The sequence below is a fragment of the Phyllostomus hastatus genome, unplaced genomic scaffold (assembly GCF_019186645.2).
Source record: "Phyllostomus hastatus isolate PE091 unplaced genomic scaffold, TTU_PhHast_1.1 phas_scaffold_78, whole genome shotgun sequence".
NCBI lineage: Eukaryota > Metazoa > Chordata > Mammalia > Chiroptera > Phyllostomidae > Phyllostomus > Phyllostomus hastatus.
Genome location: NW_025334041.1, coordinates 63,874 through 84,044, shown reverse-complemented (window position 1 = coordinate 84,044; position 20,171 = coordinate 63,874). Strand labels below are relative to the sequence as shown.

Genomic DNA, 20,171 nt, shown 5'->3' with positions numbered 1-20,171 from the left:
TGTGCGCTGCCCTCTGCAGATGCCCTGCAGCACGGAATGGGTCACGGCCTCCGGAAACAGCTGGGAAAGACTGAGGCCTTCAGTCCGAGACCCTCAGAACCCAATCCTGTTGCCACGGTTTGAACGAGCTTGGAAGCAAACCCTTCCCCGCTCACGCATTGAGATGACCCTGGCTGACAGAGTGACTGCCATCCCCTGAAAGCCCCGAGCCAGAGGAACTTGAGCAGTTTGCTGTGACTTCTGTAAGAACACCACCGACTGGGGACTGTACGGTGGCGCTTGCTCCTCAGAGCTCTGGAGGGCGGAAGTCCAAGAGCAGGGTTTTGTCCGCCATGGTTTCTGGTGAGGGTTCTCTCCTGGCTGCGTGCACAGCACTTTTCTCACTTTGGGTCCACGCAGTCTCTCCTTGGTGCACGTGCACAGGGAGTGGTGGGCGGCAGAGTGCTGGCTCTCTGGTGTCTCTTGTAAGGGCACTGGTCCTATGGGACCTCATCGAACCTTAATTATTTCCCAGAGGCCCCGTCTCCCAGTATAGCCACACTAGAGGTCAGGGCTTCACTGTCTGAACTTAGGGGAAAGAAACACCCAGTCCCCAACAATAATGAGGGGCTGCATGCTTTCCCCAGCTGGGATCAGGAATGAAGCAGGTTTGCTCTCACTGCTACTGCCCCACACTGTACTGGAGGCTCTAGCCATGTCTGTAAGGCAGGGGAAAAATGAAAAGGCAGAGAGGGGAAAGAAATAAAAATGTCTTTATTCACAGATGACATGCTTGTCCCCACACAAAACCTGAGGGAGATTACAAACAGCTCCTAGAACTACTCCCAGTTCTAGTAGCTGTGATGAGTAGTAGACATCAGCCATATTTCTATGTGCTAGAGACACAGCCAGAAATTGAAATAACAAAAAATTCAGCCCTTGCTGGTATGGCTCAGTGGATTGAGTGACAGCCTGCAAACCAAAAGGTCACTGGTTTGATTCCCAGTCAGGGCGCATGCCTGGGTTGCAGGCCAGGTCCCCAGTTGGGTACATGTGAGTGGCAACCACACACTGATGCTTCTCTCCCACTCTTTCTTCTTTCTTTTTCCCTTCCCCTCTCTCTAAAAATAAATAAATAAAACCTTAATTTAAAAAAAAGTCAATTCTGCCAATCTCTGCCTTTTGATTGTACGATGTAACCTATTTACAGTTAAAATAATTGCTGATGAGAAAGAACTTACTGCCATTTTGCTATTCTTTTAAATGTCCTTCCAGCTGCAACCAGAACCAAAGTTGCTCCCTCCCCACTTATCCCCGTGCCCCCCAGCAAAGAACCTGGGTTACCAGGAACCAGAACACCGTGACCCTTTCAAAAGCAGAGGATGGTCCTGTGGTGACTCCCCTGCCCACCAATGGTGAAGCTCTTCCAGGTGGAACTGGCCTTCCCTGGGCTTCCCAAGCCTGTTCCCCATCGGGTTGCCCAGTGCCACACCCCCACCGTCTTGAACCAGAGGGAGCAGGGGGGGGGCAGCCTGTTCTAGGCCAGGGCCGTCAACTACCGCACTGGGGAGGGGGGGGGCAAGAGCACGCAAAGACGCTGGAGAATCTCCTGCCAGTTCGAAGACGGCTCTTTCTTGCTTGAGTTGTTTGCTCGGTTGCTGTAAAACTTTGGGTTTCAAAGCCCCTAAAATGAGAGCGCGGCACCCACTCTGCCATTTTGCGGAATACTGGGTTTTGACCCATCAAATAGGCCATGATAAGGAAAGATGTGAAATCTATGGAGGGTTTTGGGAAGGTGGCCCCTGCTCAGTGTTGGCGCCCGTGCTGGGAGAGCGGTGTGTGTGGTAGGCACCTACGCAGGGGTGTGTGTGCACGGGTACATAACGTGTGCCCGTGTTTGTGTTGTTCAGAGACGCCTGTGTCGGAAAGGATTTAAAAACACTGGTATCACCTGCCCGAGACGTTCAACTCGAGAAACTTGGCTTAAGGAAATGATCGGGCACGTGGGGAGGTTTCGGCTACGAGGACGCTCGCCGTCCACGGGCTTCAGGATCCTGAGTCGCGCACGAGGGGCTGGCCACACGGACGAGAGCCCACCGCACGGTGGGATGCCACGCACCCACTGGCGCTCATGTTTCTGTTTCAGGGAACTGATATTACTAATTATTTTAAACTCTATCTTAAAACCAAAAACATTAATTTAAAGAAATTATGCGACCTCTCTCACTCCACTGCCGGCTCCCCAAACCCCTTCCCAGCCCGGGTCCTCTCCTCTCGGGTTTGCGCCTCCTCGCTCGCCCCCCACTTCGGCCCCACCCCGCGCCCCCGCCCCGCCCCGCCCCGCCGCCCGCAGCGCCCGGCGGGCAGCCGGTGGCCGGCGAGGCCCCTCCCCGAGCCCGCGGCGGAGGAAGCGGAGGCGGCGGCGGCGGCGGCGGCGGCAGCGCGGAGACCTCGCCGCGCTCATGGCGTCGCCCGGGTGAGTGCGGCGCTCGGGCGCCGCCGGGGCCTCTGCCGGGCCGGGGAGGGAGAGGGCGCGGGGCGGGGGCGCGCTCCCCTCCCGGGCCTCCGCCCGCCGGGCCCCGCGGCCCCCTCTGGCCGACCTTGGGCGGATGCGCCGCGGGGCCGGGCGGGCCGGGCCGGGCCGGGCCGCGCGGGGGAGGGGAGGAGAGCGCGCCCCCGGGGCGGGCCTGCCAGTGGTCGGCTCGGCCCGCCGCCCGGAAGCGGCCCAGACGCCCGAGGGGCAGGGGCGAGGGCGGGGAGACGCGCGCGCGCCCAGCACCCCTGGCGCCCCCTGGGCCCCGGCGGCCGCGGGCCTGCTGGGGCGGGTGCTCCGTTCTGACCTCACTCCCTAATGTCGTCTCGGTGTTAACCGTTCCTTCTTCTAGGAAACGATGATGCCAGGCAGAGTTCGCAATTTTTAAAATATCCTACTTGCAAAATAAAACCTCATTAATTCATTACGATTACTTTTTATTTTGGTAATTGAAGTAGTCATGACAGCCGGGAACGACAGTCCAGCTCTTCCTCCGCGGCCCAGGGGAGGGAAACTGGACTCAAGGTCACCGCTGCAATTGGTGAAACGCCCCGTTTGGCCGCGGTCCGCCTCGAGAGGGTGTAGACCTGCCGGGTGCGAGGGGCTTCAGGCCGCCCCTCCCCCCGCCTCCCAGCAGGTGGAGGTGGCTGTGGGGACAGCAGCTGGGTCTGACGCTAGCTGTCATGGCATTTCCCACCCACTGGCTGCCTTTCTAGGCTTGGGCAGCAGCGGTCAGACTACCCAGTACTTTGAGCTCATAAATAGAATAAACAAGGGCCCATCCCTCACATGCGGGCTGATTCACCCAGGGGCCAAGGTCCCGCTGCGTGCAGCCCCGAGGGTGAGGCAGCAGGCAGGGGGCTGAGCCTGCGTGAGGAAGCCCTGAGGCCTTTTGAACAGTGAGGGTGCATTTGGCATCCGAGCTCACTGCTGCGTGGGCCTGTCGGAAGTGGACCTAGCCCCGGGCTGCTGTGTCCTGTGAGGGAGCAGGCCCCAAACGGTGTCCCCGTGGAAGGTGGCATTGGCACAGACTTGATACCTGAAGTTCCAGCGGTTTGCGAATAACCCCATGAGTCTGACCCTGGCATAAACCTGTCATTTTCTGAGGGGTACCCCCTGCAAAGCTGAGGTCACGAATTCTTTAGTATACTTGATGTCGCTTCGTAGAGAGAACGATGCTCTCATGCTCTCTACAGGTTTGGGGACAGTCCACACCTCTGGGCCTGGCTTTCGGAGGCCCTCTGGCCCCTGTGCGTCAGCCTACCAGCAGACCGGGGTCCTGGCAGGCGGTGGGGTCTCTGCTGGGCTGCGTCCGGAGGGGCCTCTGAGCCTGCTTCCGGGGAGTGTGTTGTGGAGTCCGTTCCAAGTGCTTTGCACATGTCAGGTCACCGAGTCTCCACAGCCGCCCATCAGTCGGGAAGCCCTGTCCTTTCCCCATGGTGCAGGTCAGGAAACTGAGGCCCAGCCACGAGTCTGAGTGGAAACTTGACGTAAATCGTCCCCATTGAGGATGGCGGGTTGGAGCTCAGCTGCTGAGGCGCACGCGGGACTGTTGGACTCTGCACTTCGCCCTGACCGCTGAGCACCCGCGGTGCCCCCCACCCCTGCGCGCTCGGCCGGACGCTGAGGTCAGGATGTGCTCTCGCTGCTCGTCGCCGCCAGAAGTGGTGTCAGCAGAGCAGTTGCCCCGCTGGCTGTGGTTTTACAAAAGATGCCTGAAAATGAGGAAACAACTTAGAAGTGTCCATTTCCTTGAAGGAAGGGTTCCGGTCTAGGTGGTGCTGTCCCGGGCCCACCTGCCTGTCAGGGAGGCCTTTTCCCTTGCAGTCCAGACCTGCAGGTGGTGGTCGTGGGTTCTGTTGCTGTGAGTTCTCTTTAAATTGTAGCCTTTTTTTAGTCCTCACACAAGGATATGTTTCTATTGAATTTTTTTTTTTTTGAGGAAGAGTGAGAACGTGGATGTGAGACATAAACTCCGATGGCTTGCCTCCCGGACGCCCCTGGCCCTGGGGTTGAACCCACGGCCCAGGTGCGGCCCTGACCACGAGTTAAATCTGCAGCCGTTTGGTGTTACAGGACAACGCTCCAACCAACTGAGCCACCCGGCCAGGGCTCTACAATGTAGCTTTTTATAACATTGGTAGTTTAAAAAGAAGCAATGCCCATGCCTGGGTCACATTTCCATGCCTGGTTACAAAGGTATAGAAGGGACTGGAATGAAAGATCAGGGCCTTGCACCCTGCTCCCTACGGAGACGGTAACCCCCAGGTGGCAGGCACAGTGGGGTGCCGCGTCCTTGTTTCGTGCTGACCCTAAACGCGTGGCGGAGCGGCCCTCGGCTCCTCACGGGTGCGCCCCTCTGGGAGCACCGAGGGAGTGAGCCTCTGGTCACCTGGGTCACGAGTGGTCTCCATCCTTCTGGCGTTTTCCCTTTTGACTTGATGCTACTCTGAGACTTTTTAGAAAAGATTGTATTGATTTATTTTTAGAGAGGGGAAGGGAGAGAGAAAGAGAGGGAGAGAAACATCGCTGTGCAACCTCTCGCATGCCCCCTACCAGCGATCTGGCCCACAACCCCGTCCTGTGCCCTGATGGGGAATCGAACCGGCGACATTTCCGTCCTCAGGCTGGCGCTCAGTCCGCTGAGCCACACCAGCCAGGGAGGATTTTTAAAGTCTTTACTATTTCCTTTCAGCGTTTTTTTGTTGTTGTTTCATTTTCTAATTTGACCCGTAGGCTCATTTGGTGTTCGTCCTGGTGAAGGGAGTACTAGGGGTCACCTCCATTTCTGCAGGTGGCTGCAGTGGGCACACCCCCAGGCCCTGGGCTACGCTGGGCTCATTTCTGGGCCTCCTCCCTGGGGCCGGGGCCGGGGCCGGGGCCGTGTCTGCAGACCAGGCCGGGCGGGAGCCTGGCCGCGAGTCCCTGTCGGGCAGGCGTTTTCCTCCTTCATTACTGTTCTCTTCCAGAATTTTCCTGACAATTGTTGTGCAGATATTTTTTCCATAGAATCAGCTTATCTATAAGTGAATTTTTCAACCTAAATTCACTTATAGGTTAATTGAGGGAGAATTGTCTTCAAAACTTACATCCAGCCCTCTTTTCCCCAAACAGCCTGCCTGTTTGTTCGTCGCAGCCTCTGGCTCTGTGGCGTTGGGGGGTCTTTTCCTGGGGATGTCTCGCGGCTGCAGCCTGTGCCCGCATGCCCCTTGTGGACGCCGCCAGTGGGGGTCTCCCTGTGTCTGACCGGCTGCTCGTGGGCAGGGAGGCGCCGGGCGCCCCCAGCAGTCTGTCCCCACTGTTTGCTGTTGCTTTCCAGTCCGTCTTGGGTTTTCGGGTCTTTCTGTGGATGCACAGCGGGTCAGTGCTGCCCTTGTTGAGGGCGGAGGGTCTGTCTCTGGGGAAGGAGCCGACTGTGGTCTGAGCGGCGCGCGGTGGAGGGCGCTGGCCCTGGGCCCTGCGGCGAGCCCCGTCCAGCCCTGCGTCTGCGCAGCAGCGTGGGCACCCCATGTCGGCGGCCCCTGCCCCTCTCAGCCCTCCCGGCTGAGGCGGTGCGGCCCCTGGGGCCCAGCACCTGGAGGTCCCTGCACTCCGCCGCCCTCACACGCCGTGGCCAGTCCGTTGAAGCCCTTCGCAGAGACCTCAGAGCCCGGCCCCCTGCTGCCACTGTGCGTGCTGCCCCCCAGCCTGACCCTCGTCACCGTCTGCCGTCAGCACGGGGCGGCCGTGTCGCCCTGCACTCAGGGCGTCCTGGGAACCAGAGCCTGTCCTTTCTCCTGGCCCAGCAGCCCTGTCTCCCCTGCCCTCCCACGGCCTCCCTGCTGCCCACTGCAACCCAGCCCCCCGGGGCCTGGCCTGCACCTCTGCCTGGGTCTCGGTCCCTGGAGAGCTGTGTGGCTGGTGGGCGCGCCTCCCGCCCAGCCCGTGTGGGCAGGCGCCCTGCTCCGGGAGGCCTGCTGGGAGCACCCCGTTCACTGCACTCCGTGTCTTCGCTCCTGCCTCGTAAAGACTGGGCCTGAATCCAGGGACTGGCATCCTCAGAGGACGCAGAGGACAGACAGACGCCCGAGGGGAGAGCCCACGGGAGGGCGGCCCTCGGGAGGGCGGCCGGCGGCTCCGCTGTCCAGAGCCACCGGCACTGTGTCGTCCGCCGGGTGCCGGGGCCGCACCCCCACGGGGGCTAGAGCAAGGCCGTCTCTCCCCTGGCCGTGCTGGTGCCAGGAGTCCAGACCTCAGGGTCCTCGGCTGGTTCCTTCTGGGAGCCCTGAGGGCACCTGTGCCTCCCCGAGTGCCCAGTGTCCTTGCATTGTAGACGCGTCACTGCGGCCCGGCCTCCCCAGTCTCTCCAGATGCTCCTCTTCCAAGGGTACCGGCCCTGGCCCTGCGCTGCTCGATCCCCGTGTTACCTCATCTTCGTTTACGGAATTCCGAATGAGGCCCCGTCCACAGCACTGGGCTGGGACGGGCGCACGTGTTTGGGAGGATTTGAAAGTGTTTGTAGGGCCCTGGCTGGCATAGCTCAGTGGATTGAGCTTGGACTGCGAACCAAAGGGTCGCAGGTTTGATTCCCAGTCAGGGCACATGCCTGGGCTGCAGGCCATGACCCCCAGCAACCGCACATTGATGTTTCTCTCTCTTTCTCTCTCCCTCCCTCCCTTCCCGCTCTAAAAATAAATAAAATAAAATATTTAAAAAAACTCTCTGAAGGTATCTTTAAAAAAAAAAAGAGAGAAAAGAAAGTGTTTGTAGGAACCTGAGGCTTTGTGGGCGGAGTAACTGGCTTTGGGTTTTGTTTTGTTTTGGGTCCCAGATGTGGAGCCGGAGGGGAAGTGGCAGGTCTTTTTGAGGTTTTATTTATTTATTTTCAGAGAGGGGGAGGGAGGGAGGAAGGGACAGAGAGAAGCATCAATGTGTGGTTGCCTCTCACACCCCACAACCCAGGCACGTGCCCTGACTGGGAATCGCACGGCGGCCCTTTGGTTCGCAGCCCAGCTCTCCGCCCACTGAGTCACGGTAGCCAGGGCTAAACCCCTGTTTCTGTCGGCAGTGGGCCCAGATGCAGTCGGAGCTCTTAGCGCTCTGCAGGACAGCGACGGAACAGCCATGTTCAGAGTGCCGCCAGGGCGATGGGCCTCTCCTCGGAGAGGGCCGAGGGTGGGGCCCCAGGAACTCGGGGAACAGCGAGCGAGGTCTGGGGGGTCGGGGGGCTGGGTGAACAGTTTGTCCTGCTGGTGAAGTGAGCGGAGCCGGATCGCTCGTCGTGGAACGACCTGCTCCCAGCTACCGCGGACCGTGGCTCGAAGGGGCCCCTGGCTTTTGGGTTCCACGAGGCCCCCAGATCCTACCGTGGCCCTGACTCCCCACTCGCAGCATTGTTCTCACAGCCCTTTTGGTCTCGTTAAATATGTGCTTCTGCCACTTCTAAGACTTCATGTAGGACAATAAACTGGTATGCCACCCAGAGGTAACTAGCCACCATTAGCTTTTAAAACTTCTTATTTAGCAACAATTTGTGCTGAGAGATCAACTATGAAAATGAAAGTTCCCCTGTTCTTGGCATTTCAGCTCATTTACTATTCTCATTCCTCATTCTTTCCCGTGCCGTCTCTGTGTGTGTAGGTGTGCACACGCACACGTGAGTGCACAGCACACGCATGCCATTTTCCTGAAGCCTCACAGAGTAAGCCGCCCACCTCCTCCCCCTGTTGTACCCTTCAGCCCTCGGCGTCTGTGTGCTGAGAGCGGAGATGCTGTTTCGTAGCCGTGGCACCGTCACCGCTGTGCGTGAACTCGGCGTGGACAAAACCCGTGCTGCAGTGTGGCCAGTGGGCCCGGAGTTTGTCCCTGGGCTCCCAGGTCCGGTCTGGGGTGAGGGGTGGCACCTCGTTTTCCTGTCTCATCCACGTCTTAATGTAGGACCTCTCCCCACTCTTTTCATTTGTGACGATATTCACACTTTGGGAAAGTACAGTGCTCTCCCATGTAGCCTGAAGTTTCATTTTGGGTTTGTCCACATGATCCGTCCAGGTTCTGCGTTCTCAGCGGGATCCCTGCAGACCACGTGGGTCCTTCCTCAGGGTGGGGGCCACACGATGGCCCTCTGCCCCCACGGTCCCTGGCTTCGACCCCCCACTGCGGCAGAGCTGCTGGTCTGCTCCCCGCACCCGGGAAGCAGCCGGTGAGGAGACGTGTGAAGACCCACTAAGACCTTGTTCCCCGCTCGCGTTTCTGCCCGCGGCGCGGTGCTGGTCGGTGTGTCCTGGTGGAGACGGTCGCAGGTGGTGCCGTCCCAGCCGCCGTGGCGCCGGGGCCCTTCTGCCAGGACGAGGCCCGGCCCGCTCCCCGACTCCTTCGTCTGTGCAGTGTCTGCTCGCCCCCGTGCTTCCCGCCCTCAGCGGCTTCTGCCTGTCACTGCGCTCGGTGTCGTCCCCGCTCCCGTCCTCCCAGAGGAGACAGCGGGACCCCTCGCGCTGGCCGCTGTGTCCGGCGACCTGCCCTGTCCGAGCACGGTGTGGTTCGTTCCCTGCACCAGGCCTGGCCTCAGCCGTTTCCCCACGGAGACCTGCTGTCTCGTAGCGAAGGCTTTAAAGGGCGCTTCTGGGGCCCTCTCAAGGGGCCAGAGCCAGGAAGTCCGTGTGCGTGCACACACGCGTGCACACGAGCGCACCGTCTGACCCCCGCTCCTCGCCCTCGGGGCCGTGCTCACGCCTCCGGGGACGCGCCTCGAGCAGTGGCTCCCGAAGTGGACTGCGCGTGCTCCTCTAACCCGCTGAGCGGAGTCCGGGACCATCCCTGCCGCTCACTGGGTCCGCTCGCCCCCTGCCGACGCGCCGCCCGGGGCGGCGTTGCTCGGGCGCCTGGCCCGGCCACCCCGACAGCCAGCCTGCCTCGGTCTGCGAGGTGAGGCCCTCGGAGCGTGTCGTGGTGGCTGCGGAGTACGACTGTAGCAGAACTCCCTGTTACTGGACTTTGATTTTGAAATGTGTCTAGTTTCTTGCTGTGATGTGTGAAGCTGGCATCTACATCTTTGTAACGAAATCTTAATTGTTTTCCTAGGGCGGAAGTGGAGTTACTGGTCAGAGGGTAGGTATATCTTCGTGTCTGTCTGGATGGCTGTGTCTGTGTCCCGGCCGGTCGCTCCTGGGGGGCTGGCGTTTGCTCTGCGTGGCCGTGCCCCAGACCCACCGCGGCCCCTTCAGAAGCAGCGACTCCAGGCCGGGCCTCGGAGCCTCTGAGGTTCTGGTGGCAGGGCTCTGGGCTGCGACGAGGATTTCTAGTTTTGAACGGCTCCCCACGAGATTTTGATATGATGTCAGTTTGAAAGGAGAAAGTGGTATTTCATTATTTTAATTATAATGTTCTTCTGAAATTGTCTCAGACAGCCAGATTTGGCAGAAGTGGCCCCAGAAATAAAAGCCCCTGAGAGACCAGCGGCGGTGGCCGGTGCAGGTAAGCCTGGGCTCGGGCCCTCTCCACGGCAGGGGCGCTGCATCCCCCAGCCCCACCCCGGCCCGGGGAGCGCAGACCGAAAACCCAAGAAGCCTAAGGCTTTGCTGCTCCTTTCACAAGCATTTCCGTGTAGGGGTCTTTGAAGACTCCCCTGCACATTGTTCCAGATGGGGCTCCGTGTCAAGCAGGTGGCAGTCCCACCGGGACACTTCCCTGCCATCTGAGCGTCAAAACACTTGCCCAGGTGACTGTCTGGCTCCCGCCCTGGGCACGGCTGAGAGGGGCCGCTGTGTTTTGTGGGGGCCACAGGTGCAGACTGGAACTGCCCTGGCAGACTGGGGCCTGTGGTCTTTTTGGTCATGGTCCCCATAAGCTGGTTGTTCTTTCTCTGGAGGTTGCTGCAGTGGCAGCTGCCCCTCGTGACTCCAGCTGTAAGGTGTGGCCACCTCCAGGCGTCCCCCTAGTTTCTCTCAGTCCCTCATTTTGGGTGCACCTGTCAGTAATTTGGTGCCTCTCCAAATGAATGTGTTCCATTGGCTAGTAATAATGTTATGCACAATAACTCCACCAAATAGGCAGATAAGTTTGGGTTAATCACTTTTTTGTCTTATTAATACAAGCACACATTTACTCAGTGAGTTATGACCTCACACCCACTGTAGTGACTACTGTCGAAGCAACAAAAACCCCACGCTGGCCAGGCTGCGGCAGGACTGGAGCCTCAGGCCCGTGAAAAGGTGCAGCTGCCGTGGGAAATGGGGCAGGGGCCACTGCAGGGGCTGGAGGGGGTGGCGGGGAGAGTTCCTCCGTGGGCACAGTCTGACTTCCAGGAGTGGAAACGTGTTGCGACTGGACAGGCAGGAAGTGGGATTGCACGACTTGGCGACTATGAACGGCCTGTGAACGGCCACGGGATGATTCATTATAAAATGGTTTTCTCTCCCAAAGGTTTTTTTCTTTTTTTGTTAAAATACACATAATATTCACCATCCTGGCCCGTTCTGAGTGTCCCGTTCAGGGACGCTGGGAACACTCCCGTCGCGGTGGGCCCGTGGGCACCGCCCTCCCGCCACCGCGCTCGCCCTGGAAGTAAGAAGCCCGCTGCCGCCAAACCACGCCTGCCCACGCCGCCGTGCCCACCGCTCTGCTTCCGCCTCTGTGGCCTGACCGCCGCAGGCCCCGCCCGGGAGGGGCTCACGCAGGGCTGTCCTCCTCTGCCCGGCTCTTTCCTGGGCGGGCGGCCCGCCACGCGGCCGCATTCTGCAGGACCTCCCTGCCCACGCAGGCGGGAGAGCGCACGGCTGTGCGTGCAGGCTGCCCTGGGTCACGCCTCTCCTCGGGGCCGCGTCTCCCCTGCGTGCAGGTGCACACGCCCGGCGCGGCGTTGCTGGGCGTGTGGGAGCTCCCTCTTGCGGGTGGCACTGAGGGGCCTGTGTCTCTCTTGCAGACCTGGGATGGAGAGACATGGAAGGGGACGACCGTGAGCTCCAGTACGGAGGTGGGAGCCCCAGGGTTGGGGGACGGACTGTGGGGAGGAGCGGGGAGCCGGGCCAGGCTGGGGGGAGGGGAGTGCTGGCGGGGGTCGGTCCTCTGAGCAGCTGCCGAGTGGGAAACAGCAGGTTCGGGACCGGCCTCCGCTGGCTGGAGCGCGTCCGGGCGCCGGGTCTGAGGCGCTCCCTGCCCTTCGCTGTTGCAGACGGTGCGGACGAGGCGCAGGACGGCGGCTTCCCAGCGGGTAGGTGCCTCCCCTCCGGTTCCCCCCCATCCTGTGCCCCAGCGTCCGGTCCGTGGGAGGGGGCCGGCACTGTGCTGGTGGTCCCCACCCCTGGCCGCCCCCGATCACCTGCAGTGCCTTCACGCTCTGTGTCAGCTCACACCTCAGTAACACCGCCAGAGGAACCCCCCTCGATCTGTCACTGCGCACGGTGGCACAGTGAGTTGGCACCCTAGGGTGTTGGTTTTCACAGATTCTCTCAGGGACTCTGAAGCACAGCGAAGCCCGAGAACCACGTGCCTGGCCCGGCGGCCTCACCGACAGACCCGCGCAGGGCCACACCGGGGGCATGAGGGTGGGGACCGGCCGGTCTGCTCTGGCTGTTCCCCATCGCACTTAGCTGCTTGCTGCACTACTGGAAGAGTCAGTTGTTCCGCGCGTGACAAGACGGCGTCCCTGGTTTCATTCTGGCAAAACTCAGAAACCTGAGCGGGAGGACTTTCTTCTTCAGTGTCTCTCCCCAAGTCCTTCTGCCCCTGCAGCAGGTCACCACTCCTGGTCCGAGTGCAGCCAGCCGGCCCGAGAACCTGCCTGGCACCGGTGCGGCCGGCCGGCAGAGGGCGGCCGTGGGGAGCGAGGCTGCGTGTCTGGGGCTCTGAGTGCCGCTGGACGCCAGGCCAGGTGGCCCGGGCCCTTCCCACGCGCCTCCGCCGCGATGCTCCCTCTTTGGAGAAAGGAACAGAGGCCTGGACAGTGGCAGGAGCTTTGTTTACGTTGTTGGTCTGTTTCACGTGTGCAGCATACTGATCGTACGTAGTAGGAAGATCGGTACGAGGCCGTGGCCGAGACGGGGCGGCGGAGGCAGCCTCTGGCCGGGCGGGGCTGCAGGGAGCAGCCAGCCGGGCGGTGTCCGTGCTGCGCTGGGCGCTGCGTGAGGAGCTGAACACACACATGCAGAGTTACGATAACCTCTGACCTTCACGATACAAATCCAAACCCCCTTATTGGCTTCAGACTCGCCGGACAGCGTAGCTGTGGTCTGCAGTGCTCTGTACCTGGCGACACCTCCCTGTTTCCTTCCCGAATTCTCTGGCTACTTTGTAAAGAGAAAGGAACAGGAACAGGCAGATCAGAGTGATTCAGTGATCGTGTCACCTGTGGGACATTCCTGGTGGCAGGGAGAGGGCTCCCACTGCTGGCCCGGGTGCGGGAGAAGCACAGGGTGTGCTGGGGGTGAGGGTGGGGAGAGCGGCTGCCCACACGTCTGGGCGCACAGCTGCCCACCCGGCCCACTGGCTGGGCGCTGCCGGAGCCTGCAGGCCTCAGAGGAGGCGGACACACGGACTTCTGCGGGGGCCCCGGTTCCTGTCCTCTGTCCTCTCGAACGACCCACACGACCCCTGTGTTTGCATCTGGGTGGTGGGCTTTGGGTGTATCTTGCTCTCAGGTGGCCCGGGGTCCTGCATCCTGCTGTGTTGAGGTGCCACGCCCCGGCTCCTGCCCGCACTCACCCACTCATGTCTCCGTTTCCCTCCGCAGTGGAGAGGAGCCGCCTGCAGGAGCTGCTGTCACTGCTGGGCCTGGAGACTCACCAGGTCCGCAAGCTCGGCCTGCAGGACGCCCTGCAGATCAGCAGCGACAGCGTGAGGAGCTGGGCTCCCCAGGCTCCCCGGGACCTGCCCTGGAGCTGCCTCAGGAAGCTGCAGGCCCTCAACGCCGAGGCCCGGAGCACCACCGTGGTGCTGGACCTGCCCCCGGACGCCCGGCCCGCGGAGAAGGAGAGCCAGATGGAGGAGGAGGTCATCTACTGGGACTCGGCCGACGACATCTCCGCGGACATCTACTCCTTCTCAGAGCTGCCCACCCCCGACACGCCCGTGCACCCCCTGGACCTCCTCTGTGCCCTGCTGCTCTCCGCTGACGCCTTCCTGCAGCAGGAGATCCTGCTGAGGATGTCCCTCTGCCAGTTCGCGCTCCCGCTGGTCCTGCCCGACTCAGAGAACCACGCCCACACCTTCCTGCTGTGGGCCCTGCGGGGCGTCGTGCGGACGTGCTGGGCACAGCCCCCGAGGGCCGCGGGCAGCCTCTGGGAGGACGGCGTGGTCCTGCCCCGGGCGCCCACCTTCGCCTTTGTGCGCATGGAGGTCAGCAGCAACTCCAAGTCCCAGCTGCTCAACGCGCTGCTCAGCCCGGGCCACCGGCAGCGCGACTGCTTCTGGCACCGGGACCTGGGCCTGGGCAGCAGTGCCCGGGAGATTGCGGACGGGCTGGTGGAGATCTCCTGGTTCCTGCCCAGTGGCCGGGAGGACCTGGACCTCTTCCCGGAGCCTGTGGCCTTTCTGAACCTCCGAGGCGACATTGGGTCTCACTGGCTGCAGTTCCGGCTCCTGACGGAAGTGTCCTCGGCCGTGTTCATCCTGACGGACAACGTCGGCGAGAAGGAGTACAGGCTGCTGTCCTCCGTGAAGGGCTCCGCCACCAAGTTCTACTTCATCCTGAGCCCCTACCGCGGCAAGCGGAACTCGAACCTGCGCTTCCTGAACCGGCTGGTCCCCGTGCTGCGGATGGACCACTCGCACGTGCTCGTGAAGGTCAGCAGCACGGACGGCACGCGCTTCCTGCGCAGGGTCCGCTCCATCCTGGCGCAGGTGGCCCGGTCGCCCTGCCGACGGGCGTCGGTGGAGGACATGGCCCACGCGGCCCGCAGGCTGGGGCTCAGGGTGGACGAGGACTGCGAGGAGTGCCAGCGGGCGAAGGGCCGGATGGAGCGGATCACCAGGAGCATCCGAGACGCGGACGCCTTCCGCCGGGAGGAGCTGAGGCTGCAGGGGGAGCTGTGGCGGAAGGCGGCCCGGGTGGAGAAGGAGCTGTGCCAGGCACAGTGGGCCGGGGACCCTCCGGACAAGCGCCTGGCCGAGCTGAGGCACCGGCTGCTGGACCTCCGCATGCAGCAGAATGGCCACGCCCCTGCGGCGGGCCTGCAGGAGTTCATCGCCGGGGTCAGCTGCCCCTCCCTGGGCGAGAGGCAGTACTTCCTGAGGTGGATGGAGTGGGGGCTGGCGGGGGCGGCCCAGTCGAGGCCGCGGCCGCCTCTGGAGACTGTTCTGGCGCTGAGGCCGAGGCAGGGTGGGGCCGGGGCCCTCCGAGAGCACCTCTGGCCGGAGCCCCTGGGGGTGGAGCACTTCCTGCGGGAGATGGCGCAGTTCTACGAGGCGGAGAGCTGCCTGGTGGAGGCGGGGAAGCTGCCAGCCGGCCAGAGGCGGTTTGCCCACTTCCCGGGCCTGGCCCTGGAGCTGCTGGTGCGGGGGCTGCCCCTGGAGCTGATCGACGGGAGCACGCTGAGCACCCCCCTGCGCTGGGTCACGGGGCTCCTGAAGGAGCTGCACGGGCGCCTGGGGAGGCGGTCGCGGCTGGTGGTGCTGTCGGCGCTGGGCGTGCCGGGCACGGGGAAGTCCACACTCCTCAACACCATGTTCGGGCTTCGGTTTGCCGCGGGCAGGGGCTGCGGTCCCCGGGGGGCCTTCATGCAGCTCGTCACCGTGGCCGAGAGCTTCAGCCAGGACCTGGGCTGTGACCACATCCTGGTGATAGACTCGGGGGGGCTGATAGGGGGCGCCCCGGCCACCGCCGGCGAGCGCTTCGAGCTGGAGGCCTCCCTGGCCACCCTGGTCATGGGGCTGAGCAACGTCTCCGTGGTCAGTCTAGCCGAGACGAGGGACATCCCACCGGCCGTCGTGCACGCCTTCCTGAGGCTGGAGAAGACGGGGCACACGCCCAACTACCAGTTCGTGTGCCAGAACCTGCACGGCACGTCGGCGGCCGGCCTGAAGCCGCGGGAGAGGAGGCCGCCGCTGGAGCCGCCGGCGGACGGGGGCCGGGCTGCCGCCCCCGGGGACAGGCAGGGGGACGGCCTTCGGACGCTGGCGGCCTTCTGCGACCCCGAGAAGCAGCACGTCTGGCACATCCCTGGCCTGTGGCACGGGGTGCCCCCCATGGCCACCGTGAGCCTGGGGTACAGCGAGGCCGTCTTGGAGCTGAAGAGGTGCCTGCTGGAGAACATCAGGAATGGCCTGTCGAACCCCAACAAAAACATCCAGCAGCTCATCGAGCTGGTCAGACGGCTGTGAGCACCGCTGCTCGGGGGGCGTCCCCCTGGGGCTGGTGCCCTACGCGTGTGAGAAGGCCGAAAAGCGAAGGCGGGGCCTGGGGTTTGCTAAACAGCCTGACCAGCGGAGAGAGGTGGCGGGGAGAGTGGCCCTGGGGCCCGTGCCGACAGAGGCGTGTCCCAGCTCCCTGGACGCCTGGCGGTGCGGCGTCTTCGTGGGCACCTGGAGCAGAGAGGGGCCTCCATCCCGGCAGCCGGGCGCGTGGGTCCCCAGGAGAGGGGTTGGGAAGGGCCCCATGGAGCAGATGGGCTCTCCAGCGCCCGTGGGTCGTGAGTGCCAGCGTGGGGACGCCTGGTTTCCGCCCTCCCCACCCCCACCCTGCTCGCTCTGCCGCACCCCACACCCCCATCACCTTGTGTGCCCCTCCACCATGGACGGGGCTCCTGGGGACTGGCCCGAGCCTGCTCCTCCCCTGGACAGCGAGCTCCTGGGGGGGGGGGGCTGTGTGTCACCCCGGGCCTAGCGCACTGCAGGCACTTTAATAAAGTTTGTGAAACGAGTGAGCACCTGGGTGAGAGTGACGGCGGCTCCTCTTGGGCCTTGATGTCCCTGTTGCCTCCCTGGGCCCAGGTCCGTCTGAGGGAGGGCTGCAGGGTGGGCCCCGGGAGAAGGCCTGTTCCAGTCAGTCGCTGGGAAACAGCCAACGTCCTTGCAGTGACCGCGGACGGGTGTCTCCATCACGGTCCCATTCTGTAGGCGAGGACAGGGCCCAGAGCAGGGGGCCTGCGTGGGCAGAGCTGATGCAGAGCCCCTGCCCTTGGTACTGGGCCTCTGCTTCCTGCCCCGCCCTGCCCAGCCCCGCATGCCAGCCCTTCACTGCACTGTGGTGCCCCTGGGGCCAAGCGTCCAGCCACTGGGGCCCACCTGCCACCATTGAAGCCAGAATTTGGGGACCCTCCTGCTTTGATTCTCCAGCTGCAGTCTTGGCCTGCACGGGCCCTTACCAAGACTGCCTTGCTGAGCCTCAGAGCCCAGCCCCAGCTGTGTCACTGAGCCTGGGTCCCGCCTCCCCTCTGTGTCTGCGGCTTCAGGAAAACTCCGCCCCGAGGTGCCGAGCTGGGGTGCCCCTCTGTCCCTGACTCCTGCGGCAGACGGGTGAGGGAGCCCTCCGGCCTGGACCCCTTCTAGAGCCCGGGACACCCGTGTGGTGTGGGTTCCGTGAGGCGGAGCGCCGCACCGGAACCCGGGGAACCTGATCTTCTAATAAACGTAGGGAAATGCCTTCCCTTCTGAAGCTGAGAAAGAGTACGTAACCCTCAGCCACCAAAAGCTCGTCTTTCTGGGTTGTTAACACAAATTTTAAGATGTCAGTTCTCCTGGAAATATCCCAGGCTTTCCGCTCCTTCCCCCCCCGGGGGGGGGTATGGGTCTGCCCAGGTGCTGCCCCCGCACAGTGGGAGTTCGCCCCAGTGCTGCTGCGCCCCAGCAGAGGCACTGGAAACCCGTCCCAGAACTGTGGAACATTGGCCAGTTCCCTTAGGACCAACACCAGCCCTCCCGTCCTGAAATCTGAAACGGGGAAGCCAGCCGTGCGGGTCCCTGGCTTATCTCGATAAGTCCTTCACTTCAGGGCTCAGGCATCGAGTCACTGAGGACTGGGTGTGTGCTTGTTCTTCGGGGGGAAGAGTTCAAAGCTTCCAACAGTTTCAAAAGGACGCTCTTGTCTTTCTTAACGATACAGGAAGTGGTGTCCGTAATTGACGTTATCTGAGTTTTCCCGAAACACGGTGCCCGGCAGGGCTGGTGTTAGAAACCTGATAGGGCGCCTCTCCCCAGCTCCCTGATACGGGTTTGCCCAGGAAAGAAAAATCCCTTCTCTGTTTTCTGAGTCAGTCGTGGGGAAAAAAAGATTTTGGCTATACACCTATCCTGACTTCCTCGGATGCCAACAAGCCTCGGGCAGAGCGTGGCTGCACAAGCACTGACCAGCCAGGGCTGCAGAAGTGTGTGCCGAGGGGTTCCCGGTCCCGGTGGCGGCGGCTTTCCACACCTGCCCGCCCCACCCCGCCCCCCTGCCCAGCACCCACGTGCCTGGGCCTCCTTCCACCTGCCCTTGGCCCTGTCCGCAGGCACTTCTCCCTCAGGACAGCCTCTGGGGGCGGCCCCACTCCCACTCCGCCACCCGAGGGCTCAGCCGCCCGGGCCTGCCCTCCTGCCCTCCTGCCCTCCCCACTGAGCTCCCGGCTCCCCGCGGCAGCAGCGCCAGCCCGCAGGTGTGTCCACGAGCCACAGCATCTGAGAATCAGGAAGTGAGGGCTTGGCTGCGGCTCACGAGGCCCGTTCCCCCACCCGTCCGCTCCACGCCCGGGGGTTTGCGCCCTGAGCCCCAGGCCCCAGTGTGGCACAGGGCATTTGTGGGCGGTCCTGTCAGGAGCCTGGGTAATTCCAGCACCCCAGAGCCGAGGGCAGCGGGCTGCCGTGGGACCTGACCCACTGAACCAAGCCACTGCTGTGCCCCAGCAGCGGAGGCGTGGGGTGCAGAGGGAGACACGAGCCGGAGCCCCGCTGGCGCCCGGTGGAGAGGGCGGAGGGTGGAGCTTTGACTCGGGCGCAGCGGTGGCCGGGCTGGGTGTCCGGACGGAGCTCGGAGGCTCTGGGGCTCTTCTCGGAGGACGGGTCGGTGACGAGGGGAACACGAACCACCCGAGAGGCGTGAAGGCCGCAGGGTTACAGAGCAGCAAGCGCCAGCCGTTCTGAGGGTCGGTCAGTCTTGCGAGGAGAATCCAGGCGAGTGGGGCCGTCTGGACTGACTTTGAAGCCCACAGCCAGGTGGGCTGTGCTGCTGGAGGCGGCCCTCCCTGAGGCTGGACGCTGGTGAGTTCCAGGGAATAAAGGCTGTGTTCCCACCTGGCCTGTCCAGGGGCCCGGAGGCCCCCTCTCACACAATGTCGCCCCCAGCTGGTCAGCGCTCTATCCCACACAGGCGAGCCCTCGGGCTGTGCGGGACCCCCTGGACAGACCCTCTCAACTACGCCCGGACCGCCCAGCAGGCCCCTCCGCTGCCTTGCCATCCGCGGGGGCAGACAAGGGCTAAGGTCAGGCCCTGCTGAGCGAGCTGGCTTGGGGAGCACCCGCCGTCCTGTGCCCTGGCGGAGCCTGCAGGTCAGGCCCCGAGAATGCCACTTGCAGGAGTTCAGGGCCCGGGGTCTCAGCGCTGGCTGCCCGCCAGGACCCCCGAGGAGGGCCGGGGAAGCTGGGGGTGGGCCCAGTGGCCTCACACGTGCAGCGGGGTTGGGAGTCTCCACTTTGACAGCATGAAAGCAACCGACCCCTGGAGATCGTGAAGAGAGCAGAGGGCTCTTCTGAGACAAACCTGTGCGCGCCCTCGTCTCCCCAGCACAGCTGCAGACCACGGCGGGCCCTTCCTGCAGGGCAGGCGCGCGCACGAGTTGCAGCTGCTGCTTATCAGGAGGCCTCCCCACCACCCGGCCGCCCTCAGTGGTCTGTGCTCAGCTGCTGACACCCAGGGCATCCCCGTCCCACGTGGCTCTGAGGGCTCCCACCCAGAAGTGGGGCTTCGGGCCCTGGACGCCCGCTGGCGGGTGCTCGCTCTCACCCCCGGTGAGTGTCCCACCCCCATCTTCTCGCCTGCCACGCCCAGGCGATCCTGCCTTTTCCAGGGTGGACGGGGAACCCGAGTTCATCAGAACACTAGACCTGAACGTTGCAGGAAAACAGCATACGCCATTGTGGATGTCCACTGGCGACGCAAGGCGATGCAGTGTGCTCAGATTGTCCTTTCAGCTGCTCAGTCACGGGGACACCCCCGCAGCACCTGCCCTCATCAAGGGAGCAGCCGAGGTCCTTTCTGCAGCCGGGCGCAGCCTGAGCAGAGGAAAGAACAAAGGTGGGCGGCGGCCTGTTCGAACCACGAACCACGAACCACCTAGGCCTGCCTGCAGGTGCGGGGAAACATCCCAGGAATAAAGAAAAATCTGTTTTGTCGTGGTGTCGCCTCCCGCCGCGAGGGGCGAGCTGGAGCTCCAAGCCCGGCAGCCCCTGCTGGGCGCGGTGTCCCCTCGCTCCCGCGGGTCGAGGCCATGGTCGCCCCGGCTGCAAAAGCAGCCCCTTCTGTCCTCTGGTCGAGGCGGTGCTCCTGTGCGTTCTCACGAACCTTCAAAAACGGGCTCATCTCTGTCAGAGGATGTAGGTATCAGGGACTCTATCCCTAAAAACAGTGTATTCGCTGCTCATGCCGTCAGCCATTGGACAATGTAGCTTCCCAGCCACCGCTGTGCACGTTTCACAGGGGAGGGGGCCTGAGGCCCAGGGAGGGCAAGCCACTCGCCTCAGTGACCCAGCCGGGAAGCAAGATAGCAGATTCCTTGTT

The 20,171-nt window shown here is 62.9% G+C and overlaps 1 protein-coding gene across 2 annotated transcripts; it reads left to right on the top strand.

Annotated features, from left to right (window-relative positions):
• The first annotated feature begins 2,331 nt into the window (after positions 1 to 2,331).
• Positions 2,332 to 16,362, top strand: LOC123811581 (up-regulator of cell proliferation-like). Of its 2 annotated transcripts, none has more exons than XM_045827850.1 (6): positions 2,332 to 2,455; positions 9,569 to 9,595; positions 9,895 to 9,961; positions 11,409 to 11,459; positions 11,658 to 11,696; positions 13,215 to 16,362. In XM_045827850.1, exons 4-6 carry the CDS (start codon positions 11,426 to 11,428, stop codon positions 15,800 to 15,802), a joined length of 2,661 nt encoding a protein of 886 aa, XP_045683806.1. In that variant the 5' UTR covers positions 2,332 to 2,455; positions 9,569 to 9,595; positions 9,895 to 9,961; positions 11,409 to 11,425; the 3' UTR covers positions 15,803 to 16,362. The 2 variants fall into 2 exon arrangements, with proteins under 2 accessions (XP_045683806.1, XP_045683805.1); XM_045827849.1 differs by having other exon boundaries at positions 9,891 to 9,961.
• Positions 16,363 to 20,171: the final 3,809 nt, after the last annotated feature.